General features: G+C 41.9%; 1 protein-coding gene across 1 annotated transcript; it reads left to right on the top strand.

Annotated features, from left to right (window-relative positions):
- Nucleotides 1–730: 730 nt before the first annotated feature.
- On the top strand, nucleotides 731–18,576 carry CHMP4C (charged multivesicular body protein 4C). Its single transcript, XM_075141592.1, has 5 exons — nucleotides 731–1,113; nucleotides 8,351–8,528; nucleotides 9,470–9,584; nucleotides 13,025–13,133; nucleotides 15,370–18,576. Exons 1-5 carry the CDS (start codon nucleotides 918–920, stop codon nucleotides 15,432–15,434), a joined length of 663 nt encoding a protein of 220 aa, XP_074997693.1. The 5' UTR covers nucleotides 731–917; the 3' UTR covers nucleotides 15,435–18,576.
- Nucleotides 18,577–27,704: the final 9,128 nt, after the last annotated feature.

Raw genomic sequence — 27,704 nt, 5'->3', positions numbered from 1 at the left:
ATTTCTTCCTTATATCTAGTCTGAATGTACCCTTTTTTAGTTTAAAACCATTCCCCCTTGTCCTGTCGCTACAGGCCCTGCTAAAAGGTTTGACCCTTATAGGCCCCTTTTCAGTACTGAAAGGCTGCTGTAAGGTCTCCCCGGAGCCTTCTCTTCTCCAGGCTGAACAACCCCAACTCTCTCAGCCTTTCTTCATAGGAGAGGAGTTCCATCCCCTGATCACTTTCGTGGCCCTCCTCTGGACTTAATTTCATAAGAATTTAGTGTTTACTTTCTCAGTCCTAACCCGCGTGCATTCCTGTGCGTGAGTTAAAGTCCGTGACTGACGGCTGGCTCTGTGTCACCCCGGCTCTGCACGCCGTGGTTACGAGGAGTCGTTCCGCCCGTGTCACCTGCTTGTCGCTCGCCGGGCGCGGGGTGTCCTGCCCTGGCCAGCGCTGCACAGCCTGCAGCCCTCTCAAAATACACCACCTTGCCGTGCGAGACTGAAAGAAAACAGGGGGGAAGCACAACCTAAGCAGCCGCCGCCGCAGCGCAGGCACGGCGGACACGCCTGCCCGCCCCGCCTCGGCCGCCCTTCGCCCTGCCCGGGGCTCTGCCCTCTCCCTCCCGGGGAGCCCTGCGGGCTGACCCCCCGAGCTCGCTTACATCTCCCGCCGCTCTCCCCGGTGCTGGCGGGGGGCACGCGCGAGGCCCGCGGCGCGCAGCGGCCGTTCGGCCTCTCCGGGGAGCCGCCCCTGGGCGGGCAGCCCGGGGCCCAGCCGGGCCCGCCCCGCTTCCAGGTGCGGTGCCGCCGCCTGCAGGCCTAGGAAGTGCCGTCACGGCGTGTGCCGGGCGGGGAGGCTCCTGCGGGCCGGGCCGGGCCGGGCCGGCCAGACCCTTCCGTCGGCGGGTGCTGAGCTGGGGCCGCCGCCGCCATGAGCAAGATTTCCAAGTTCTTCAAGGGGGGCGGCTCGGCCGCCTCCAAGGGCCGCGGGGGACCCTCGCCGCAGGAGGCGCTGGCCCGGCTGCGGGAGACGGAGGAGATGCTCAGCAAAAAGCAGGAGTATCTGGAGACGAGGATCGAGCGGGAGCTGGCGGCAGCCCGGCAGCACGGCACCAAGAACAAGCGAGGTGAGTCCGCGGCGGCCGGGGCCGGGCCGGGCCCCGCTGCCCTCCGCCCGGGTGCGCTGTGCCGGGCCGGCGGCGGCAGCTCGGGTGCTTGCGAGGCTTTAAATCCCGGGGTTCAAACGCCTCTGGGTATGGGGCTCTGTTAAGAAGAGGGGGGGCTCGGGGGCTCGCAGGGGCTGCTGCTGGGTGGGGTCTGTTGGCTCCGCGGGTATGCAGCGTGTTTCGTGGTTCGACTGTGGACTCCGAGCAGGTGTCACCACGATGCGTGCACGCTGGGACACGATGGTGGCTTTGGGCCTTTGGCATCTATTAGTATTTAATGCATAGTGAATTCATTATGGTGGTCTGATAACAGGGTGCTTTATTCTTGATTAATTTAATGTCTGTTGTTGCCCGTGCCATACTTTTTTTCATGCTTTGCACCACAGTCGAAGCAGGTATCAGCTGGGTAAATGGTGCTATAAAGTACTGTTCAACGAGGGAAGGGGGTCAAGCTTGGGTGTTGAGCATTGGTTGTGCTTCAGCAGAGGAGCTGAAGCATGTGAGGATCTCCTGTATATTCATGGATGCATTCACATCCCCACTGTGAGGGTTGGAGAATAGACTGCTGGCAACTGGGGTTGAAGTGATGCAATGATTTGCCTGAAATCACATAGGAAGTACGAGATATCACTAAAAAATGAATGATAGTTCAGAGCATTAATGACTACTGGTCTGGGCTGCTGTTAGCTGCAAAGGAGAGGTTACTAAGGGGTAATAAGGTCTGGATCCTGCTTATACTGCTCTTGTCATCTCTGGGAAGCAAATGATCGTAGCCAATGTCTTGGGGATATAAAGGCCTTTGAGAAGCAAGTTCATTACTTCCTAAAGTCACCTGGAATCCTGTACATCTACTCTGAGCTTTAATTCGAAATGTTTTGCTTCTGTTTTGAAGTATTTAAAGAAAAATAAAGATTCGTGATGTAATGAGAAAGTAGGTCTTTCATCTGCTCTTTCGATTGCTGGATCATTTAAAAAGTTAATGCCATGTAACTTGGAACTTGTGAGGAGTTGTGTGTTAAACGTGTTTTGGTTAGCCCTTTAATGTATTTGTAATACTTTAGCATTCAGTAATCATTAGCAAAAAGCATTTATTTAGAAAGGATTTAAAAGCATCGGTCGAGATGGGACAAATTTGAAGGCACAAACAGTCAGAGGGAGTAAAGCCAGTTCAGCAGCGCAACTGAGCCTGCTGCTCTGCAGCACGGGAGCTGTCAGGGTTGTCCCGTTCCAAACTTTCTACTCCCCTGGCTTCTACTGGAGTCTGTCTTGTCCCCTTGTGTAGGTACTGGCACCTGTGTGCTGGCACAGTGAGCTAGTTCAGGAAGGTGATCCAGCTGAAAACTAATTTGCTGTGGGACAAAGTGACCAGATAGCTGCTGGGACTGGTTCACTGTGGTACTGCCCGAGTGACGGGGCTGACGCAAGAAAACAGGCCTGCTTCCGTGACTGCAGCAATTCCCATTTAGATCCAGACATGCTGCTGTGGAACTTCATCCCAAGCGTGGACTTTAAGCTGGCGTGGTTGCAGGAAGAAGCAATGCTTCCTGTCTTGCTCCTGCCCCTGTGCTGCTCCCTTCCTTTCGTTGGCAGAGCTCCCTGAAGGGTGTGTTTCAGAAAGCTGGATGCAGCTGTAAAATGTCATGGGTTTTTTTGGTTGGGTTATTGTTTTTACCCAGGGTAGGTTAAGTTCCACTTACCCTCTTGACTCTGCAGCTGGGCTTGGGCAGCTTGGGCACCTGTGAAGGAACGGGTGGTACATAGGCAGGAATGAGTACTTGTTGTTGGGAGAAGGTGGATCTGCTTCTCCTTTAACTTGGCTGGTTGATGCTGGTTCCAGGTGTTCATCAAGCTATGGCCTTGTGCTTCAGGCGAACAGCGTTTGACATACGAAGCTTTTCTCCCAGATCTTTGTTTCCACTGCTGTGCTCGGTATGCAGTTCCCCTAGTTTTATCTATGCCATTGTTTGTGGAGTCATGCTGCAAACTGGATTGTTGAGCTGATCGTGGTTAAAAATAACTCCTTTTTATCTTGTTATTGGCTGAGGAACCTACAGTTAAGGTCAGTAAAGAGACAGGAATAGGGCAAGAAGTACAGAGTAGGAATTTTTTCATGGCAAAAATGGTTCTAAAGCCAAACAGGATAGTGTAACTACTGTCAGAGGAGAAACAAGAAACCTACTTTGCTATGCCAAAGTCCTTGAATTTAGCAGGCTAGTGAGTGAACTTAAATCCCCAAGAATACCCCTTCATTTGATATGTCAATTGCTTTGCAGTTTAATTGCTGTTGATTTACATGTAACAACGTATTAGTTGGTATACTGTACAGTCCAGAGGAAATCTCTGCTAACCAGCATCTGTTGTAGCGTTATGTAAACATACAGGCAAATGAGAGAATAAAAGTTTTAATCTACATTGCCTTATTAAGGTGAATATTTCAAAGGGACCTCGCAGGTAATTTTTGATGTCCTTTTCTTCTTAATTGCATCTGTGGAGAAGCCTGTGGAAACTAAAACGGGAGTGTCTGAGACTGGAGCACGATATATCTAGGTATAAAAAAATGCACCAAATTAGCATGACCTCATTTGATTTTTAGGCGCGTGAGTCTGAGTCAGTTATACTGACACAAGAGAGAGCAGCAATTTTTCATGAGTTCAGATGATTCTTGAATGGATTCATGTGACATCAGTAGGCTTAACTTGATTTAAGAGCTGTAGCATGTTAGCTATGCAAATAGATGTGAAACATCACTTAAATATTTTTGGCTTCTCCTTTATGAAGTGAGTGTCTCTGCAGTTCCTGTACCTAATCTGAAATTAGCTACGCTTTTGGGATGATACATTTCCAGCATTCCCCATTAATATCTTACTGTAGCTAGACCACTTGAGGGTTTTCAAAACAGCGATGTGTGTTGGAATTCCTCCTGCAGAGGTTATGTCATGATAAGCAATATTTCTTTTCACAGTTAGCACTGCCTTTTAATCTCTCCCCGTTCCAGGTACAAACTCATGATTTTTTTGGATATCTCTTGCTGTACTTTTTTGGGTATCTCAGTTTCAGCCAGTGCACAGCTGCCAACTCCATCTGCAAATTGGCCTTTCATCTTCAATATTTTGAAAGTCATACAGGAAAATTTAAAGGACAGAAAGCGATACTGAATATTTGAGAACTCTGTTTAAAAGGAAATGTGTTTTCTGAAGTGCGCCTGTGCCTGTGAAAGTAACATACACGTGAATGAGTGTTGTTGGAATCTTTCACGGATCCTAAAAAATGGCTAAATGAAAAGAATTAAGTTAAAAGAAGCCATCCAGAATAGGATTAAATCTTAACCATAAAGAGCCACATAGTACTACTGAGGCAAAACCTATATAGAAAGTTGGAATAACAGGTAGACTTTTACAAGTAGATGCTGCTAAGTATGTTGTCTGGTACATCTGGGCAGGGCTTATGTAGCCGTGTAGCATTCCTTTTCAATGAGTTAGTTGTAACCAGCAGGCTGTTGAAACCAAACAACGATGCAGTGGTTGCGTGTTAACACGGACAGGGCCGTCGTGCCTATGGCAGGGTGTATGACTGGCTGGGACTGAGGGTTTCTGGCGGGGAGATATGAGGAAGCCCTTAGTGCGACTTTGTTCTGTGGGTTACAGCTATTGTTCTCTGATCTTCATGATCACGTTTTAAGTGTCTTGCCATGAACTGGAATGGTTATAACGAGTCAAGTGCATTATTGTTCTTGAATTAGCGCCTCAGTTGTAACTGTATGTGGCTTCCCCACAAGGTTTTAAGGATTATGAATGCTGATAATGAACTTACTTAAGGTGGTATGATTTTTATGGCCTCAGCAGCATTTCTTTTGGTTGTCCCTGGTGTGAGGGAGATCAGAAGTTGTAATCCATCAGTCCCTTGCAGAACTGAAGAGGTTTGTGAACTGTATCCAAGAATGAGATGCAATATTTTCACGGTGGTGAAGAAATACTCTTTTCCTTCTTCACCAGTTTCCCGGGGGAATTTTAAGGATTACTAGACCATGCTTTTATTTCTGCTTCAGAAGATGAGATTGGTAATTCCTGTACTGATGGGTGTTGGTGGTGGTCTTAATAGGTAAAGGGACAGTTAAAGGCGTTGTTATCACTGTACTGTCTCTTCATTCCGATCTGTCATGAAACCACGAGGAGGGTGCCACAACTCTTTCTATGTCACTAATTTTGTTCTTTCCTGTAGAAACCTGGATATTCAGTGTGGCCAGGGTTACTATTGCCCAACTGACCATTTCTGCTTCCTTAATAAAGTACCAGCATAGCAGTGATATTGGAAAAGTATCCTTCTGTATGTTAATAACAGTAGTTCTTTAATATGCATACTTAAACTGACATAATAGTCTGCCGTTGTTCCAGCCACTTATCTTGAAAATAAAATAAAAACTCAGATTAAAAGCAGTGGTTCCCAATCTATGAGCTATATCCTGCTTGCTGGACTCAGAAGTAGAGCACAGGAAACGTGCTAAAGCCCAGCCAACAGCTAACCACTTCATTATGAAATGCAGGAGTTGAATCAGCTTCTTTGGAGCACAACAGAGACAGTGTATGAGATTGCTATTTTCCTGGAGAAGACCTCCAGCTCTTCCTGGTTGAATTGGTATTAATTACACTTGCTTCCTCAGACTTTACCCCTGCTTAGACTCTTCCTCCCTGGGCTGTCTTCCTCCTTTGGAATCTTTGGAATGGGCAACACCCTTTTTCAGTGCCATTCTTAAACCTTCAGTGAAGTAAGTTTATGTTCTCTGCTTGATTTATTTATTTTTTGATAGATACGTTCTTCTTCAGTTTGGTTATTGTAATGCAGTAGCATTTCTGTGAAGCATTTCAATCTTCTTGTAAGAGTTGCACACAAATTTTAAAATGCTTGTATGCGCAGTAGAAAAGCACTTAAAGTTCATGATAATCTGTAAAACACAGAAAAACAGATTTCAAAAAACAAGGAAATTTTCCTATCTTAGCTGTAGGAGCTACTATTACAAAACACTCTGCGGCGAAGGGCATTCATTTAATATAAATGAGAAAAATCACACAGTGCGGTGTGGGAATTATGCCTTGGTTGATAAGGAAAGAGTATGAATTGATTTCCTATGAAGTGCTTTGTTCTGTAAGTCACTGGTAAAACTAAAGAGAATTAATAATGATGATGATATGTTGCCCTACAATAATTAGGAAAAGCTGTTTATGAATAGGTGAAGTCACAGAGTCTAGCTGCTTCTGTGGTTTCTTAATTTGGGTGTGGTTTAATTAAATCTTAATACAGGAACCTTCAGAATTTAAAAAAAAAAAACAAACACCTGCTTTGTGTGTAACTGAGAAAAGGCATTTTCTCTCTGAGCAGTCAGTAACAACAGCACCATTACAGAGTCCCATTTCTGAAAAATACTGACTGGAAGTATTTCCCTGTGGTAGCTACTTATTCCAGCTGAAGCTTTTCTGCAGCAGCCAGTTAGTGCTCCTCAGTCCACAGGGCTTTAGAGTCTTCTCTGCCACAGCCGGTATTATGCACAGTTTCAGACCATTAAATTTACCTGGAATCTCTGGCTTCCTAACTGAAGAATCCAGGATCAAATGTTGATTCAACTGAAGCTGAGGAAGGGAGTGGCTGGTGTTCTATGCTATCAATAATAAGCATAAATAAGTAGGTAAAAAGGTTATTTGGCATTAAGTCAAACTGATGTATTTTGGAATTTCACAGTTCTCACATTTGCCATTTGCATGACATCCTCTGGGGTTCATGCATCTTTTTCAGAATATGCATGATCTTCGGACCACCCCCCAAAACCTGGGAAAATCTTGAATTTGAATACTGTGATTAATCTCTTGTGATTGCAGTTTGCAGTCCTGAAACATTTTACTGCAGGTGCTAGAAGGCATTGTGTATCTTAGCCTGTGTGAATGCTTGTCCTTGCGCAGCTAATGATGAGCAATTTTGACCGTGTTGATTCAAGCATTTGTCAACAAAGCACTAGATTTTTTTAGTGTGTTGTTACACACCATAAATCTATGCCCCCTCCTTGGAGGGATCCTAACTTCATCTGAAAAGTTGTGTACCCCAATGTCAAGGGTTCAGTGTTATTGCATCTGGGCAATTATTTGAATAGGACAGCAATGGTAACTGCTGCTATCCGTTGTTTGAGTTTGGGGGGCTGCAGTTGCTTGCTGGTTCTGAACCTGATTTAAAAATTAAGCGTAAGAGACAAGGGAAAGGACATGGGTATTAATAGCATTGAAAAAGCCAGGGGTTAACTCAGTCTCTTTTGGGTTTGCTTGGTTTTTTTTTTATTGTCTGGCACATGTGTAGTTTGGAAAAGAGTGGTCAGGAAATGCTTATGGCAAGGTTGTGTGTGTGCTCCACACCCAGAGGCTGAGAGAAAGCCCTTTTCTCCTCCTGCTTATCATGTGCATTTATTCTGGTAATGATTTACTCAGGGCAAAGTATGCTGCTCATAACTTAGCAAATATAAAAGACTAATCACGACAATTTACAAAGATAATGGGGAGTAACTGGATTTGACTGTGGCCGTGTCTACAAAGTTCTGTATGTTTTCAAGTTCTAAGGTTTAAAGATCATGCTCCTAAGTGAAATAGATGCAGCTGAAAGCTGGAGAAATGTGAGTCCTCCTCTGATGTAACCCACCTGCTTGGTTAGGCCATTTGGCTTTCCATTGCACTTGACGGTTTCTGCTGCTGAGACTTTAGAAAGTTTAGAAAGCTGAGTTTAGAAAGCAGCATTGGTGGAGGTGTGGTTATCATGACAGATCTTCTTACGCTGTCTTCCATAGTTTTTACTTATGTTTTGCAATCTCTTCTTTTCTTTCTTTCCCGTTTCCTCCTTTCTGACTTCTCTCTGATGTTTTTCTCCCCATCTTCCCTGCTTTGCCTGTGTGCACAGGATGGAGTTCAAGATCTCCCGCAGTGGAGGAAGAAGCTGCTCTTCCCTGTGGTGCTAAAAGGAGTTAATCTAAAAGAGGCTTCCCAGCATGTTCATGCAACAGCATGTTGGTGATAAACAGGCTGCTGATCTGGTGTGGTCAGTTTGTCTCCCTACTAGTAAGGTAGGAGAGTGAGAATTATAAATTCTACAGGTCGGCTTGGTGCTGAACTACTTGTCCTTGCATTTTGCTATGAAAATACACAGTGCACTTTGCCTTTTCCCATTCCAGCTGCCTTACAAGCACTGAAGAGAAAAAAGAGGTATGAGAAACAGTTGAGTCAAATTGATGGGACGCTTTCGACCATTGAGTTCCAGAGAGAGGCACTGGAAAATTCCCACACCAACACAGAAGTGCTCAAGAATATGGGTTATGCTGCACAAGCTATGAAAAAAGTACATGAAAATATGTAAGTGCTTTCTAATAGCTTTCAAGTTGAGCTTACTAACCACTTTCAAACTATTTCATCGCTACAGTCTATTATATCAAGTCAGCCAGTTTTTACTTCATTTTTGGTTCAGGCGTTTAATGTCAGGAATGTTATTGGTGCTGTAGTGTTATATTTGGCAGAAAAATATCTTTCCTTACAGCAAGTCTAGAAGGAAGTCCACTTAACTAGAGAGATCTGTGTGGTACCTTTTTTTTTTTTAAGTCTGCCTTGGCAGTGGAGACTGGCCTCTGGCCTTGGTTTTTCCAGAAAAAAACTTGGTTGAAGAAACTAAGTGGGCTATTTTCCTCAAAGTCCATAAGCTGGACTGTGTGATTCAAAGTACTGATTAGACCTGAATAAAAGAAAGGGTAATTTTTTTGTCCATGTAGTATTTTTATATGTCCTATATTGTTTCATGAGGTGTTTCCCTGCCTGAATAAACAGAGTTAAATCAGAAAAGTTGTTCTGGGAGAGGTAAACAGGAACTGAAACAATAATGAAGTTAACAATAAGGGGAAGCTTTTAAATGGGATATAGTCCTGTTAAGTTCCCCCAGTTCTGGTGAAAGCTTAACATCAAAAAAGATCCATCTGTAAGGATGCTGACCTCGGGAAGGAGATGGGATCTGTGACTGTTGGCTGGCAGAGGTATGAGAAGCACAGAGGGGGAGAGAGACACAGACTGCTGCAGTTTGACTTTTGTTGTAATCCCAAAGTGGAAGAAATTGGACTGGTTAAAACACACAGAAGCTTGCCAGGAAACATTAAGGTGTAGATGAGGGAAATTATTGCCTGTGAGTTCTGCTATTTATACAGCCATGGGCATAAAAAGAAAATAGGGTCTGTTCAAGTTTTTGTGAGTCTCTTATGTAGGATTTGAATGATGTATCTTTAAAAAATGTTTCCATGTTATCTTGCCAGGGACTTGAACAAAATTGATGATTTGATGCAAGATATCACTGAACAGCAAGATGTTGCCCAGGAAATTTCAGACGCTATCTCAAACCGAGCCGCCTTTGGTGATGAGTTTGATGAGGTTAGTACTTCAGACCTGTGAGTTTTAGCTGTTAAATGACTCCATAGTTATTTTGTTGTGTGGTGGCTTGTGTCAGTGGCTTGTTTCTCAAAAGGTGTGGATGTGAAATTCCTTGGTTCTAGCTTACCCTATCTAGACATATTTATTTTTTTAAATGTATATGTAAATTAAATAAAATTAATAATATATATAAAATAAATAATATAATGAATAAAAATCTATATTTGTAAAATATAAAAATATATTTTATTTATATATAAATTTTAAGAAAGGTGATTTTTAACTGCGCTCCTGTAGTTGTTATTCTCATTTGTAGCATGGAAGGAGGAGGTCACTAAAACGTGTAATTTGTACTGCTCCAAGTGGACACTGTAACATATAATTTTTTGTGCTCCAAATAGACATCCGTTTGACTAAATGCACGTTCCTATGCCATGAACAAGCTGCTGTTCACAATTCTGAATATTTGGACCAGTTTTTTAAAGTCATTTTGGGTGCTTGGAGATGTACGCCCTTTCCCCGTTTTCCAGATTTTCTACGGAAGTAGATCCATTAGGTAGAAGTAATTCCTATTGGAGGCAATAAGGTTTCTTCCTTGAGCTCTTTTCTTCTGAAACCCCCCCCGAGGCACTTAAGACCTTCTGCAAATTTGTTGCAGTAGCTTTCATCCAGTGTCCTTGGACTTGATTTTGTATATCTAAGCAGGACATTACTTATATCTGATCCAGCCATGGCTGAGGACTCAAGGGTCAAGTATACTCAAAATTCTTGCAGTCTGTGGAATGCAGAGCTGGGGATCAGGCTCAGTATCACAACCAGTTTGGTTTTGGTTTTTAACTATGTTTTAAAATGACCAAGCATTAGGGATCGTTTGAAGAATGTCCTAAAGAATCAAACAATTGACTCTCTCCCCAACTAATTCGTTCCTACGTGCCCAAATGGACAACAAAGAAAAATATATATGCTATATCATATTTGCTTGATCGAGGGGGAGGTTTCATTCAACAGTTATAATTTGTTGAAAATAGTAATGATTTTTTGTATTTTGCTCCCATTATCTGCTTTACTATTTTTCCACTTTAACTGTAAATAGACTTTTCAAGAAACATTTAATCAATACTGGCACAAGGAGTGGGATTTGGCCTGTATAAACTGGGCTTCAAAGAACTGAAAAACATACTGCCATCCCCAACAGCTATACAGTGCACTTTTCAGCAGTGCTTAACTTTTACGAGTCTAGACTTAGTAAGCATATTGTAGATTGACCTGGAAGTTCCTAAGAGGTAGTAGTCTAAGTTGATGGGCATGTTTCCTGTTCTGGGAAAATAAGCCACTGTCATATGGGGCATCATTGTACCATCACCTGCCTTTGCATAGGAGCCTAATACTTACAGCACTTGTCCAGTAACTGGGAAACCTGCTTTGCAGGCCACTTCAGCTTAAGAGCGCTAGAATCCATGACTCAATTGCTGGGTTATGAGGTGATTTGTGTTGGAGGATGACATTTGATTTTATTTTTTTGAAGGCATTTTGACCACACATTTGGATTTCTTCTTCACGTGTGTGCCGTAAGGAGATCATGGAAGCATGTAATTTCTACTGCTCCTGATAGACACAAAAACATAAGGGTTCTTTCTTCCTGGGCTGACACAGTGTATGTTATGAAGAATGCAAAAAAGCTCTGTCCTGCCTGAGTAGGATGCTCACTGGGAGGGGTGATCCTTGCCTAGAGGCCCGTTTCTGATAATCAAATGCGAAATACACACATTCCAGTGGACAAAGCCTGGAACCTGAGAGTTCACATGATATCTTCCCTTTGCTCTCTTTTTGGCCTAGGTTCGGGAGGAGAAAGGCGATTTGTTATAGCTATTGCAGTACTCTGCAGTCTAGTTGTAGAGCAGTTCCTGAGTTGTGGGAAATATAAGTTAAATCTGAGCTTGAGGATGAGAAGAACTTAAAACTTGAGTCTCCCACTTCGACAGCAAATGTTCTAGCCATTACATTATTATGTTAAAGGTGTAGGGTCATGATCACGGTTTCCTTTACCTCTCCCCCTCCCCCCCCCCGCCGGCTTTTCTTTCTTTCTTTTCTTTCTTTTCTGTTTTTTTTTAAAGAGAGCCTGTCATGGCTGACACTACCTCTTAATTGTTTACTTGTTCAGCAGCAGTCGGTAAGGACGAATTTGGTGTGGGAGAGGGTTAGATGACTACCTAGAGGTCTTCAGAAATACCTGTTTCCATTGGCTTTACAACAGCTTGGACACTAACTTTTTAAGCAGCTTGTATTGACAGCACTGACTGAGTTATTTAAAGTACAGACACATTTGCACCTCAGCTAAGTGCCTAAGTTAGACGTGGGGCCCCAACTTGCACATTTCCTTGAGAGATCAGCTGTGAATTGAACATCATCAGGTGTAGACCTGATGCTGAAATTTTTAGATGATATCCTAGGATTTGCACTATGAACTAGGTCAGGTAGGCAAACCGTAGCCTTTTTTTGGCCTTAGAATATAAAACCATGAGAAAGTAAGTCTAGGAAGGCCTGTGGTGGCTATGTAATTATCATTTTAACTTCCACGTTAGTGATAAGTAAGGTATAAATGGGCAGGCAAAGCCCATTTCAACACCTATTAGATCTCACTTTGCTACAGCCACTTTTTCCCCAGCCACTTTTGCCCATTGTTTTGTTTTTAAACCATTTTATCAACATGGTAAAGGTCCATTTCTCTACAAATATATAATATTTAGCTTCCTTTCTTTGGGAAACTCTAGCCAAGGAATAAGTCTCTGGCTTTTTTAAAAAGTGTATATAGCCTTTTTAATTTTAGTATTATACAAGTGGATTAGATCATCTGTCCAAATCAGCTTCTGCAGCTAAAAGCCCAAGAGTGTTACGTGCTTCAAGAGTGAATAACAGGACCCAGGAGGACAGCTGTGATTCCAGTGCTGCTTTGAAATCATATATAATCCTGGACTTGTGTGATAGGGCTGAAGCATAATGTATAATGACAGTCTACCTTATAACCAGTGGAAGCTGTTTGCTTTTTAAAATGGGAGAAATCGCACATTAAAATTAGAATCCGTTAAAGAGTACAGGCTCTAGATTTGGAACAAACCTGAGGACAGCAGAGGGACCTCTTTTTTTTTTTTTCCTCTGTTTGCCTTTTTGATGAGCGTTACACTGCCATCAGCTTTCTTTCTAATTTTATTTCTTGTCCTGTTTCTAACTTCCGTTGTCCTTCTTTCAACTTTGAATTAAGGTTTATTGTTATCGCCCACATTTAGTAAAAATTATACTTGCGATATGCTGGTTTTTGATATTTGTTTTCAGGTATAAACTGTTTTTTCAGTATTGCTTTGCTTCATGGTGGTTAAATGTGCCCTTGCCTGAGATCACTGTCAGGACAATGAATTTGCAAATAATGTTTTCCTTGAATTTAGGATGAGTTGATGGCAGAATTAGAAGAACTGGAGCAAGAAGAATTGAACAAGGGAATGAGAGATGTCAGATTGCCGAGTGTTCCATCCACATCGCTGCCTTCTTGCCCTGGTAAACTGCCTGCTTGCCATTTTACGTTTCTCGTGATTAAGCCATGCAGTGAGAAGGAGGAAAAGAAGAGAGAGTTCCAGAGATGTATTTAACTCTGGTTTAACTTTTAAAGTATTACAGATTCTTTTTCCTATTTTTGTATCTGTTTATCAGAAAAAGCAGAGTGGAATTCTGGTTTGCTGTATGAAAGCATTTGGGACCAAATTCTCTGTAGATTTGGGGAGACAAACTCAGGGAACTTGACCTTGCACATATACTGATGCATCTCCTACTGAAATGTAGTGAGATCACTGAGGAATGGGAAGACTTTTTTTTTCTTTTTGGCAATTGAATCCTTAGTCTTTTTTAATTAGAGTCTGACCTAGATTCAAAATGTTTGCGTCACAAAGACCCAGCTTTGTAGGGTAGTGGTTTGATATTTGCCACGGGTATTTTAATTAGAAATGGAGGAGGCAGCAGGAAGTACACATTTAAAGAAATATTGTCATTCCTTTGCTTTCTTTCTATGGAACAGACTTATTCCTGGTATTAAGCAGTAGTCTTATTTTTCTGTAGTTCTGCCCTGTTCATTTTGAATTAAGCCAGAGACAGTCAACTTTTATTACACCTTTCACCCTGTCCCTGTTGTCCTCTGTGAGCTGAAAGACTTGCTGTGTACTGATGCTAGTAAAAGAGTATAAATACTTGATGGTAAGGACAGCACACATGTGACACAAGTTGTTTATGGTACATTCTGCTGCAGAACAGGTTACCTAGACCAGCTCAGCTCAGATACTCGTATATGTGTTTTGGCAGACGGCACTTAAATCCTGAGAGGCAGTTTAAAATGTTCAAACTGGGATTGTGGCATCATGTACTGAAGTCAATTGCAGCACAGCTAATTAAAAAAAAAAAAAAGGAATTTAGGAAAACCCAGTGCAAATTGCAGTCTGGGCATTTATGGCTTGTTCATACATCCTCTTCCAGATCCAGCTGTGCCAGCTGACATTTTTATTAAACCCAGGCCATCTCCATGTGCTTCCCACTGTCTTAATTTGCTACTTCATCTGTCTGTATGGCTGCTTCAGGCAAAATTAGCTGGTTACAATGATATAGTTTAAGGCTGATCTTAACTGGCTTATCTTTTCTGAAACTTGATGCTTACTGTTACACAGCAATAGCAAAATAAGAAGTTAATGGTTCTATAATGCTTCTAATTGGAGATGCATGTTACCCTCCTGATTTTAGAGATGAGGAAACTGAGATGGAGCAAGGCATAGTGATCTTCCTCAGTTGCACAGTGAGCCAGTGGCACTTGTAGAGTAGGGACTGGACCTCTGGTCTCCCATGTCCTTCTCCTGCCTTTAGTCCCTGAAGGTGGTAGTTGCAGCCCCTCTCAAGATGGTGGCTCCCGGCCATACGGCTGCCACAGGTGGGAGCCAACTGCCTGCTGTAAACGTACACACAAGGGTATTGCACCCAGTAACAGTGTTCCACTGATGTTTGGAGGAATGCAGGTCCTGACATGCACAACTCGCAGATGGAGACAGCCTGCTGTAGGGCAGTAGGGCATCCAATTTGTAGGTCAGTGAATGAAGACTATTTGAGTGAAGTTTTAGTTCAGCAAATGGGAAAGGTGTGTGATAGGAGATTTGGGTAAAAAAAAAAAAAGAGAGAAAGTGTGTGTGGGACCTGGTACAGAGCTGGGAATTGCTGTTGCTGTGAATTCAGCAGTTAACTGATGTCACCTGAACACAGTAAGTTCAGGAATTTCTTTCTCCCTTTTAATAAATGACACCTCTCATTAAAATGGGGTGAGTCCATTTGGAGACTGGACCTGCACATGCAGAACCCTTCAGCGCTATTTGGAACGGTAGCAGGATGCACAGCTGGCCAGGGGTAGGTCACTCATGCCTGCTCAAATGGTGGTGAGAGAACTGGCAGAGTTCTTGTGGACACTTGCTCTCTGTGACAGCTTTTAGAGATTGAATGTATTTTCTGTGGGAGTCTTTCATTAGGAATTACATCAGACCTATATCGTTAACCTCAGCATTATGTGTGAGATAATTGTGGGGCAAAATAGTCGTGTCTCTCATCAGCTTCATTACTGCGTTACCTATGTTTAGCTTGCTACTCAGTAAATTGATCTGAGATCTTCAGACTGAAAAGAACTATGCAAGTCCTCAGGCTAACAAAAAAAAATGGTTCTGACTGTTACATTAGTCGATGGTTATTGTTAATCTCTCTTTCTCTGCAGCATCGACCAGGAAGAGAGCGGAGGATGAAGACGAAATGAAGAAGCTGGCTGCCTGGGCTTCATAAGAACATAAGAGTTTTATAACACTGAACATTAGAGCTGTAATGCTGTTTTATAACCGTACCGATTCAGTGTGGTTGTATTTCATACAGGCTGTTTGTTTTTTATGGCCAGTCTTGCTAAGAATAGTTTTACTGCCATATTACAAAACTAGTTTAAAAACAAACAAACAAAAACATGCAATAGTTGCCAAAACCTCCAAGCATCAAAGTTTTTTTTCAGCCTTGGCCAGAGATTTTTTTTTGTTATTAGTATCAGTTTTTATTAGGTAATGTCTTACTATATCTTGCTGGCTTGTAAAACCTGTGTGCCTCACTTGCGCACACAGCTGGATTCATTGTTGAAATGAAAAAGTTCAATAAGTCATCAAGGCCCTATCCTAGAGGGTTATTTGGTTCAGGTTATTTGAATATTAGCAAAACAGCTTTATACATGTCCTGACTTGCAAGTTCCCTTGAGCCCAAGAGCTAATAGCCATTCGTTTGGGCATGGAGATTTGAACAGTCTGTATGGAGCAACTTCTGGTGTCCTGGATATTAAGAGGAGACTCTTCTGTAGATTTTTTTGAAGTGGGATAGGTTTTTTGTTTTGTTTTAAACTTTGGCCAGAATATCCCATGCACTTCTGTAGGTCAACTTAAATCGTATTTTGAACTATTTCCAACTCGGTTAAAGAACAGTTTTACAGTGATGGGAGAAAATGAAATGTCCAAGTTCTTACAGATCCCTGCCAAACAAAACTGATTTCTGCTAACCCTGTCAAAAATCCAGAAGAGATTTGACCTTCCTGTGTTCTTCTCCTCCACTGTGTCTCTCGAGGGTGTATTTGCTTTGTATAATACCCATCCTCAAAGGAATTAGTAACACATTTTTTTAATTATACATTTCAAAATAATTTTAATCTCTGAGCATTCAGTTCTTTTCTCTTATTCAGTTTCTGAACGGAAGTCATACCAGCGTGTTGTATTTGAAATGGCTTTCTAACCCTGGTTAAAAGCTGATTCTTAATTTCTTGTAAAGTTGACGTGTTATTGTCCAACTGACAGCTTTTTAACTTAAGGAACAAATGCCGCTCTTGAGTGCTAAAATACTACATATATAAAGAAATCACTGTTCAAATACGAAACAAAAATTAAATAGGCTGCTTTGTACTAACAAATTTTATTAAACAAGACTTAAGCTCTATGCTAGTAGCCTGCTGTCAATCACAAGGAAATAGTAAAACACTGTGGAGTTCCTAGTGGGAAGCAGAGTCACATTGATCTAGGTTTCTTGTTTTCAAATTAGTTTAAATTTACTGATGATTGAACCACTTGGGGAATAGTGGGAGACTTGGTTTCTGTAGATCTATAGCAACAGAAGACTGACCCCTTCTCCCGTGGCCTTTAGCCTGTGATTTGCTGGGTGTTTAGCTTCAATAGGCTACAGTAGGCTTCAGCTTATTGGATTTTAGGTTAAGCATAAGCTAATGTCTGTTTCTGGACACGGTGTGCTGGCATGCTCAGAACCTTTCAAATTGTGTTCCATGGATGAAACCCAAAATTTACAAACCCTGTGGAGAGATTCAGTTTTTCAGGACTCTATCATTCTCTGTAGTAGAATTGCTTTTGGGTTGTATCCATGTGAAAGGAGAATCAAGCCTTGCCACTTTATTTCAGATAAATTTCCTACTGGAAAAAAATAAGTGTATGTTAGTTCTGTTCCAAAGTTTGGAGGTACCAGGAAAATTGTCCCTTTGTGTTGAGAGTAAGGAAAACCTGGAACTATTCAATTTTTGTTTTTAAAAAAAAAACAAAAAAAAATTAAAGACCTACTTTAAATTTAAAAATACATTTTGAACTCTCAGTAGGAAACAAAACACTAACAGAATGTTACTCAGTTTTAATGCTTGCTGAAATTCAGGATGGGATGCCAGCTGAAAGCAAGCATATTTAATAAAGTAAGAAATATTCTGAGTTACTTAGAATCCATTTGCTAATCCTTTTGGTTGGAATCCTGTTTTCAAGGTATGCAGTCTATGCAAGTCTCTGAATTGGGTACAGAAAGTATTAGCATACACTGATTGCATCACCGTGCGAGGCTGGCCGTGTGCTTGTGGACACATCTGATATTTCTAAATGTGAGGCCATGCCAACACCGTCCTGTGCTTAGCTTGGAAAAGCTGGCTTCTAGCATCTGTTCTTGGTTGAATTAGTAGTTTTCCAATACTTGGCACTTACGTAGCACTTAGCATATTTAAAGTGCTCTACAACCTAACCAAAACAGGTCTCTAAGCTTCCAGTTTGAAACTAAAGTGATTTTCGGTCTGCTTTGGAAAATCTGGACCTTGCTGTGCAAGAACTGTCCATGTGAACACCCTGCAGAGGAGAAGAAATCCTAGGGAAGGTCGTCTCCTTTGCAAGCTAGTGTCTGACTGCTGACCTCCAACAATATTTTTGGCCGAGTTGATCCAGGGAATCTTCAGGTGTCTTCAGCTTATTGATTTCAGACCAGGTACTTTAGGAACAAAATTTCTGAAGGATGAAAGAAAACTGTGGTCATTCAGGTGAGCTTCTCTAAAAGCTTGTGTGAAGTGGCTGGTGATTCTGGAGGACAGAGTCACATACCAGTTCACAGGCTAGGACATGTGTGGTTGGTGAAGCTATACTCAGAAGTACTGTAGTTGTGTCCACAAACCAAAATACAGTATGGACCGCCAGAACTGGAGTGCTTGTTGCCATATTTGTTTGGGAGACAGTAGATGACTGGTTTTCTTCAAAGGCAGAGGGGTTGTAGGGATTTAATTCAGTTGAGGAGGTGTAAATTCAGATGACACTGGGACAAATGGCTCTTCCTTTTTTGAACATATGTCTCTTTTCATGCCAAGATGGTATTTGTTTAGTATGTAAGCAGACGAGAGTGAATAGTGTCAACGTGTTATTTTAAATGTACTCTCTATTAACTGGAAATATTTTACAAGACAACTGTGGCAGCAGATGGTGTACTTTAGCTGACTTCCTTTCTTGTTTCTTATTTATTTTGAGAATGTTTTGTTCTCTTAACAGGCTTGGACATTTTTAATCTGGATAGCTTTAAAAGGGGGAAAATATATTAATAAAAAGTAAAAAGAATTAATATATATATGCTGTAAATAAATATTTGGTCTCATATTTGTGTTATATGATTGTATTAAATTTATTTTCCTATCAGGCAAAACTGTAAGTACTCTCCTTACACTGTCATTAGGATACAGTGCTCTTTAGAGGATGTGAGGATATTTTGAAACATTTTTTTATGTATTAATCTTTCAACATCAGGTTAGAATTAAAGAATTCTTCAAAGGTGATTTGGTTTAAAAAAACAAACAAAAAACCCCCAGTGTATGCTATGGTGTTTGGGCTGCATTCCTTTACACTTAACAGTTGTTTTGCAAGAGATTCTTTTATTTTAATATATCCCAAGTACCTATTTCCTCCCCACCCCAAAGACCTCTTCATTGTTTCAGAAATGTATGTGTTTCACTTTCCAGGTCTTAGTTGAAAGGAAGAATAGTCAGGTCTTTTAAACATGAAAAAGAAAAATTACTATAGGCAAGGATGAATTGAAACAAGTAAAACAATGCATTTTTTCATGCATCTCATTAGAATCTCCTTAAAGTAAGTGCGTGTGTGTATAGTATCTCACATTTTAAATACACACACACGTGTATATTTACACATATGTATAAAGTGTTGGAGCAGTGATTTAAGACCATCATTCATTATCTGGTCTGGAAAGGGTTCAATTACTTGGGCAGCTAGTCTTTGTGTCTTTGTAAAGCCTAAAGGCTTCGTCACAAAACGTCAGGGAACTGTTCTGGTACATACACATGCCTGCTGTGTATACAGCTGTTGGGGGGAGGGGGGTGGAAGAAGAGGACGGGCATGTATGGGGAGTATTTCTGACGAGAAGATCTCAGTTTTACATGATGTAGAGCCTAAATTATGTTATGATCTCATTTTTTAGAAACTCTCAAAAATTACTTAGAAGTCTAATCTTACATAGCTGTCTTGTTTTCTCACATCTGTCCCCATTGCAGAGACAGCTGCAACACCCACCAATGCAGCACTGTTCAGTCAGATGTATATTGTATGGAAAATCTGCCCGGTTCATGTGACTGATCACGGTTTAAGCGGTTTATTGTTTTGTTATCAACACGTAATTGACTGGCCATTGGTGAACTATATACTTGGGATCGATATCTGCAGTGCAGCAGATAAAGCTAGACAATATCGTTATGAAATGTCAATACGTGCCTAGCAATTTCTAAACATCCTTGTATAACTATGATGGCTGCGTCTGGCAGGGTCACGCCGGCCCCTCTGCTGCCCTGCTCCCCTCTTCTCCTCACGTTTTCATGTTTCGTTGTATGTCTGCTTAGCTGACTTTTCCATCCACCGCCCCCCTCCCCACCAACTAAAAGTCTCCTGGTACTTCCCTGGTTGCTATTTAATACAGTTGATCGTTGTCTTCCTCTTTAGCAAGATGAGCTTTGGGCAAACGCCCTCTCAGACAGTTTGGGCGTCCACTCACCCAACCCCCTTACACCCCCCATGCTATCTCACCAGCCGCTGTTGCCCAGGCCGTTTTTAAGGCAGCAGGGCTGTGTAGGTACCCACTCCGCTGGCTTTCTCAAAGAGTAGGCATCTCATTCTCCTGGACTTGAATGGCAACGCGTGTCTAAATTGAGGATCTGCGGTTTGTAAGTGAGCTAAATTTAACAAAATAGGTGGGAGGCTAATTGGTCTGAGCTAGCGGTCTTTTCCCCTGTAGGTGATGAGCCTTGGTATCTCTCACTGGTATGGCATCAGCTTTCAAAGACGTACTGTCTTACTGGCTGAGGAGTGTTTTGTGGGTTCAGACGGGATTTACGTGGACCCCTCTCCACCCTGAGTTTAGCACCCTTTCCTCAAAAAGTAAAGCGTACACTTTGGGAGGAATGTAAGTCTTCAGATGTATTTAATATGTAAATATATTCACATGTATTATCTTTACTTTTGTGATTGGATTCAGCTGACCAAAAGGACCTTGGTGCAGCTGCTGAACTAACTGAAGTCAGCTAGGACTGCCTGTATATAGGCACATGTAGGGTTACTGTATTACCCTATACCTACCTATTGTATATACCCTATATGTATACAGGGTTGTTGATGTGCCTGGTGCACTGCTCTTTGTGCCAAGCAGCAGTGATGAGCTCTGTCAGCGGCAGGGCTTGGACTCCTCGGACCTCCAGGAGGAGCTCTGGATTCAGCGTACAGCAAGGCACTCCAACAGGCTCAGAAGGCAGCGATTTTCACACAGATCCCGATTTCAGTCTTATTGCTCACGCTGGAGGGAAAAGAACCTGCTTGGAAGTGCTGCTCAAAAACCGAGGGGGAATCCTCCCACCCTCCCCATTCCCCCCACAAAGCCCCACTTTTTCAAAGCTAAAATGGTCTTTTAAATACTAACCCACCTTCCTGGCTGCTTTTCTGGCCTCTGTCTCTTACCTTCCCCGTCCATGGCCACCTTGGCACCCAGCTTGGTTCCCTGCTCTGGACTTGGAAACATGCAGGACAGCAGGACCTCAGGAGCAGACCTTTGTGCAGAAGTTTGCCAGCCCCCTCCTTAAGTACTCACACCATGACAAACTGGAACTACGACTCAAAGATTAAATCAAAGTACCCATTTTTGAAGGGGAGTTCAGCCCAGCATGATGAAGGGACTTAACCGCTTTAATACTGGTTCAGTGAATTGTGCTTTGCAGTGACCACCTGCAAGCTGGGTGTCACTGCAACACGTTGAGGACGCTGAACTGCGAAGAGGGATTTCTTGATTAAGTGTCTCTCAGCCCTTGCTAGGGTTCAGAGCACGTCTGCAGTTATGTGGTAACGTCAGTGCTACGCTGGGTTAGGTGGGATGTGGAATAGGAATTCCAGCTGTTGGTTTCGAGGCTGTTGAGAACGTTCAAGTGTAGAATTAATCACTTTGATTTATTGAGGATTTGGATCTTAAAAGTAATTTTACCAAGGAGGAGGGGTCTTATTCGTCAAAGGAAATTCAGTCTGAACTGACACAATCAGCACATTGGCCCCATTTTCAGGACTGGCTATATAGTAGAGCTGAATTGGGTTTGGGCTCTTTGACCACTAAGGAACAAACTCTGCAGCCCCATTAGTTGTTCTAGTGCAACGCCTATGTGTAACTAGGGTTATTTACTGAACTCTCCAGAAAAAGCTTTACCATGCTTGAAGAAGTATTGCTATACTCTGGAGCACCTCGTGTGTTCTCCTTCAGGTACTGTAAGAGTGCCTGAAGTAAGGCACTGCAAAATGTTTCTCCTGAAGGAACATAATAGGCTGGAAAGAGGAAGCTGTAATAGGAGAATATCAAGAACAAGGAGAATAAATCATATAGATAATGCTGTGTTTCTTTCACTATGCTTTGCAAACATACTTTGTACATTGCACAAGCAAGAGCTTGAGAGAAAAAGCCCTTCAGATCTTCTGCAACAAGAGGCTGTTAGAGTGTCTTGGCTAAGCTAGAGGTGGTGGCAGTGGCAAATACCGAATTTGGTCGCAAGAGCAGGAAAAAAAATGCTGCCTTTGGCTGAGGCAAGTTCTGCTAAAACAAAACCAAATACAGTGGAAACTGCATGTGGATGCACAGGTAAAATGGATTATGTTACTAGTGACCCTTCTATGGCTGTAATGCAAAGTTTCAGAAATTAATAGCTGAACCACCTCACACTTCCCAGGTTAAAACCTTCAGCTCCCAATGCTTTGCAAGCTGTCAGCAAAATGTATCTAATCGATTTAGTTTTCCTGAGCTAAGAAAAAACATCCTCCTGCAGGACCAAGAAATTCTGGAAAAGGTTTGTAATGGCATTAACCTGACAACAGATCTTATCTATATGTTGTATCAGACACTTGTGGTTGAATACAAAGGGTTTTATTTCACAAAGAAGACAATAGGAGAAAAAAGATGATGGGGGAAATTGAGAAGTAGTTGAGATTAATTTATGTAGCCTGAGAATCTGTCTAGAGCACTTATTATGTCTGAATAAACTGAAATCTGAGCCAACAGCTGCTTCAGTAGAGCAGAACAGAGCAGCCTCTTTGTTGAGAGAAGAGATCTTGTGCTCTGACTTTTGGATGATCATGAGTCTTGTGTAACTCACGTCATTTGAGAGGTGAAAGATGTTGGTCCTTCCGTGGTTTTCTAGATTCAGAATTGAAACGTATCTCACAGAGGATGCCAGTAGTCGACTACAGCATGCCGACAGCAAAGATGATAGATAAAGTAATTATTTGCACATTCTGTTTCTCAGGTTAACTCACAGCAAGGTTGAGCTTAATTTTTCATTGTTTAATAGTCCTTCATAAGACATGACTTTGCACATTTATTTTGCAACACACTCAACTTATTTTTTAATTATATATTTAAGTAGGGACGATTGAGTCAGATCTGACTGGTGAGATGAAAAAGCGGTGATCTCCACAAACAGCTGGCTTATCTGGGCTCTTCTTGTACACGTAAGCAGAAATAACACCTCTATAGGTACATCAACATCTTACTGAATGGCTGATTTTACTGTTTTTCAAAAGATTATGTAGAATGAGACAGTTTTCTCATCTGCCTCTTCCCACGCAAATTATTATCCCCTTGCCCAACTCAAATCTAAGAGGAATTGCATGATGTTTTTGTTAGGTTTACATTATCCTACAAGCTATGCTGTAAGATTTCTAAATAAACACTGCACATCAATACACAAAAAATAAACTTCTCAGGGCAAGACTTTCTAAATGTACAAAGCAGCTGCCCTAGTAGGGTAGATCTCTTGCCCGATGCCTCTGCTTATCCCTGTAACAGGCATATTTATACTACGGAACGAGGGGGAAAGGGAGATCCCTTCACATCTCAAGTTATCCACCCCATAACCTGCTTATCAGAAATGCTGAGAACAGCTAGGAAAGAGCCACAGGAAATTTGGGAGGAGACATCCTGCGGGAGGTTTGCCATGTGTTGCAACTGCTTCCTAAACTACATTTATCTACCTATCTATCTGTCTATCTGTCTATCTGTCTGTCTATCTATCTATATTTTTCAAACATGCAAAGCAGTGATGAGATCTTGAAAGGTCAATGTGCAACCTTCTCCCATTAGGCACTTGCCAAATGAGCAATGCTTGACAAACCCACACTAACTGCCAAACAAACTTATGAGCAGCATTTCATAGTCATCCTCAACATTTCCATAAAACAGCTGTGGTTTCTTCTTGATGAAAAGCATTAATCCACAGGGGGTTCAGAGAGCAGAGGCTTGTTTCTCCACCACATTAATGCAAGCGTCCTAGCGTTTTCAGTTTGAACTGGTAGAAGAAAGGAATATTATAAAACCTAGAATAATAATAATTCATTAGCAAGGATATTTAGACCTACTTGAAACCCAGTCAAGATATCCCCAGACACAGTCCCTGTGTTATACAGGCAGGAGTCTCACCGGATCAGCAAATGATCTAATTTTAACCTGCTGACAAGTGTATGGGATCAGCAGTAACACTAGGACTACACCGACTGACTTACTGTGCAATTAGAGTGAATCACATAATTGCTTTCTTCCTCATCTTCCCTGTTTGCAAAGCAGACGGAACTACAATACTTATCTCTCAGACACAAAGTGGTGACAAATTCATTATTTGGAGAGCATCTTGATGATCCTCAAGTCACAGGAGTGCTGAGTATGGAACAGCAAGCATTTAAGATCTCCATGAAGAGCTTAAAAGGGGCAAAGGTCTCCATGAAGATTGTGTTGAAAACTGAAAACATAGGTTAGAGTACTACTCCTGAAGGCTTAACAAAAGGTTGTGCAGAACCTGCTAACTTCCCTTATGACAGATGAGACTCAGCCAGTGCTGGGACTTGAGCCCAGAATCCCATTTACTAGGCCAGTGCTTTCATCAGATGAGCCACAAGGCCCACTGGCAGCCAAGGCCCACGCTGATGGTTCCTGCAACAGAGGGGTTGAGCTCTTCTCTGATGCTGCACATTCCTGTCTCCTGAAGCCGAAGGGTTCAGCTCCGGCTGGCAGTGACAGCACTTTTGAGGACTGGACTGAACTGAAGTTATTACTCAAATTTACCACTCCCACTTCCGAGTCTCCTCTTGCTCCAGAGCCATGCTGCCCTGCTTGCAGTTTGAGATCTTCACAAGCAATACCAGACTTCCAGCCTAGGCTGGTCCCTGGCTGGTCCCCCGAGGCTTCCTTGATGAGACAGAAAAGGCACAAGTCACACAAACAGGGACAGGCAGAGGGTAAGGATCTGGGTTACACACGAGACAAATGCATCGCAGACTACTTTTCTGCCAGTCAGTTGAAGGTGTAAAAAGAGAAAGAGAAGCTTTGCCGGTTCAGCTAGAACATCATTAGCTTTCCTGAATTGTAATTTTAGCGTCAGGTGCTGTTCTGTTGCAGAAAGACTTCATGCTAACAATTTTCATTATCTGTTAAGTAAAAATGGCCTACACATCAGGCTTTCTGATTTATCCAGCTACACAGATTTACATTTGAGGACTCGGTAACTTTGGCCATTTGCATAGCTCCTTCAGCCTTGCTGTTACCTCCCATGGCAGTGAAGAACGCCTGTCTTTCGGAAACATCCCGCCTGTGCACACCCTGTGCTCTGGGCAGCCTAAATGTAACTCAGACTTGTTAAACAGGATCCTTCAATGCTAGTATCAGTTTATTTTGATGATGCTGGATAAAACTGCGGTTTGGAGCTTTAAAATGTGCTCACCAGAAGAAAAAAGATGATTTGTATGTGACATACGGGGTTGTGCTTAGACACATCTCGTGACAGCCTTCTCCTGACTCTGGAACAACCATTGGAATGGTTCTGAATTCATCAACCCAAGGAGAAATTTAGAGAGAAACATTTCCTATTCCAGTATAACACTCAAGCTATCCAGCTGGAGAATAATCTATAAACCAACAGCAGGATAGATATGGCCAACAGTCACTATTACTCGTAAGTGGGGATGACAGAAGTTTGTCATTTATATCTATTACAAGATAAGAATATGTTAATCTTTTTTTGTTTAGAATAAAGGACTGCATTTTCCCACCTTTCCACTCTTCCAAATCTGTACAGTTGCATCAGATAACAAAAGATATGTCAAACTTTGGAAGAAGATTGAAAACATTTAACAAAAGCTCTAGCTCAGTTTGTTTTCCTTGAAATGCACAACCTGAGAAAGATCAAATACAAAAGGTTGCCCTTTGAAACAAGACTAGGATAAAGGTTAGCACAACAAGGGATTGCAGAGAAATGCCAGCACTATAAAAGAAGAAACCCTACAAGGAAGTTCCTGAATGGGTTCAGGTAACACAGAACCCAAATCACTCACAACACAGAAACTAACGTTTAGTGGAGAAGCAATTCTGGTTAGCAAATGATTGAACCAATCTTCACTTTCAAAGGGGAAAAATCCTCAAGTGTAAACTATTGACAAGGCAATCCCCTCTTATCTCCTCTGCCTTTTCCACTTTCTCATCTTTTCTTTCAGTTAGGACTTTAAGATCCTATGCATTAAAAATGTAATGAAAATAAAAAATCCAAATGTAGAACAAAAAACTCGGCTGGTCATACATGGGCTGCTCACCCAGAACACAAACTGTTTAAAAGAGACATCTTATGGAGACAGCTGCATTATTCAGTACTCCAAGTTCAAACAAAGAAACATGAAAGTGAGGATACAGTTCGGTTACCCTAGCATTCCTTAAACCAAGCCCTGTATTTTATAGGGAAAGTACATATCTAGTTTTGAATATTGGACCTGTCTAGAAATCTGAATGTACTGATCTCTGGGGCAATGATTTAATTGAAATACAGAAAGGAACGATAGGAAGACAACCCCTAGACCTGGTATTCCCTAAAGGGAGTGTTTCCTACAGATTCTTCCCTTCCTTGGTGATTCATGACCTCAGACTATTTATTTCTGTTAGCTGACATTTCTTAAAAAACCTGATTGCAGCACAGCAACTTCAGAGCATAACTCTTCAGAACTCCTCCCCCCATGTGTATTACAGCCTGCTGTAGTATGGGAAAAAAAGTTCCACCAGCAAAACCACGTAAAACTTTCTATAGGAAGTTGCATTTGTTATCAGTTCTACTAGAAATGCAAATTTCTGACAGGATAATCACTACTGCTTCATAGCTCCATTTCAATGAAGGAGCAGAAACTGCAGAGAGAAAAATCAAATTACTTAGTGGTCTAATGAGATGCAGAGAATACAAACAATTTGGGACAGACGTACCGCCTAGAACGGGGGCCTTCCCTGTCCCTTGTCTCTGCAGTTATGACCCCCCCGAGCAAGAGAGAGACGCTCAGCACAAAGAGATGAGCAGCCTACTGGAAAACACCCTGCGCAGGCTACTCCTACGACTGTCAGGTGCAGCTTCATGAATTAGTGAATTTGCTCCCTTCCTTGAGCTGGTTCAATGGGACTATTATAGTCGCAGTAATTAATGGCTGTCACAGTGGGAAAGGTATGAAGTGGGAGTTTTATATGGACTCATTCTTGATTCAAGACTAGTCAGCATTTTAATTGATTTAGGAGCATACAAGTCAAAAGCAGAGAAGTGGCATGGGCAGACTGCAAGTGCTTTGGAGGATAAAAAAATCCTGCAGGATTATTAATTTTAAGATGTAGTATAAAAAAAGCAAAACCCCAGTACGAGTAAGCTGGGTACAATGTATTAAAATCTAAAACTAATGGAAAAAAACCCATCATAAATCAGTGGCTGAACTGTTAAGACAATTACCTTTAGAATGATTTAACTACAACAAAAAAGAACAAAGCGTTACTACTTGCAATTCTTGTAATTAGTTCACTCTGCCACAATTCCAGTTTGAATACTCCTCTGCTCATTGTGACGAGCACAGAATTCCAGTCAAATTCTCATGAATGAAATAATTGAAAGTTGGCTTCTTCTGTACTAAAATTGCAGCAGTGAGTGAAATGAGAAAGAAATGGGTGGAAAATAGTGCCAGGATGGAAGTAAGCACACTAGAAAAAATTTAGTATGGGACAGACTTGGAAATCACCTCAATCAAGATGTTTAAGGCCACTATAGGTTGCACACCTCAAATTTGCATGTCTCTTGGGGGCGACCATTAACCAGTAACATAGGCCAAGTGATACCACATGGCTGCTGAACAAGTTCACATTTTTCAGCTCAGTTGAATTAAAAATCAAGGTCTCCCTAAACAAAAATGT

This window comes from Calonectris borealis, chromosome 2, assembly GCF_964195595.1.
Source record: "Calonectris borealis chromosome 2, bCalBor7.hap1.2, whole genome shotgun sequence".
Lineage (NCBI taxonomy): Eukaryota > Metazoa > Chordata > Aves > Procellariiformes > Procellariidae > Calonectris > Calonectris borealis.
This window is presented reverse-complemented; position numbering and strand designations above follow the sequence as displayed.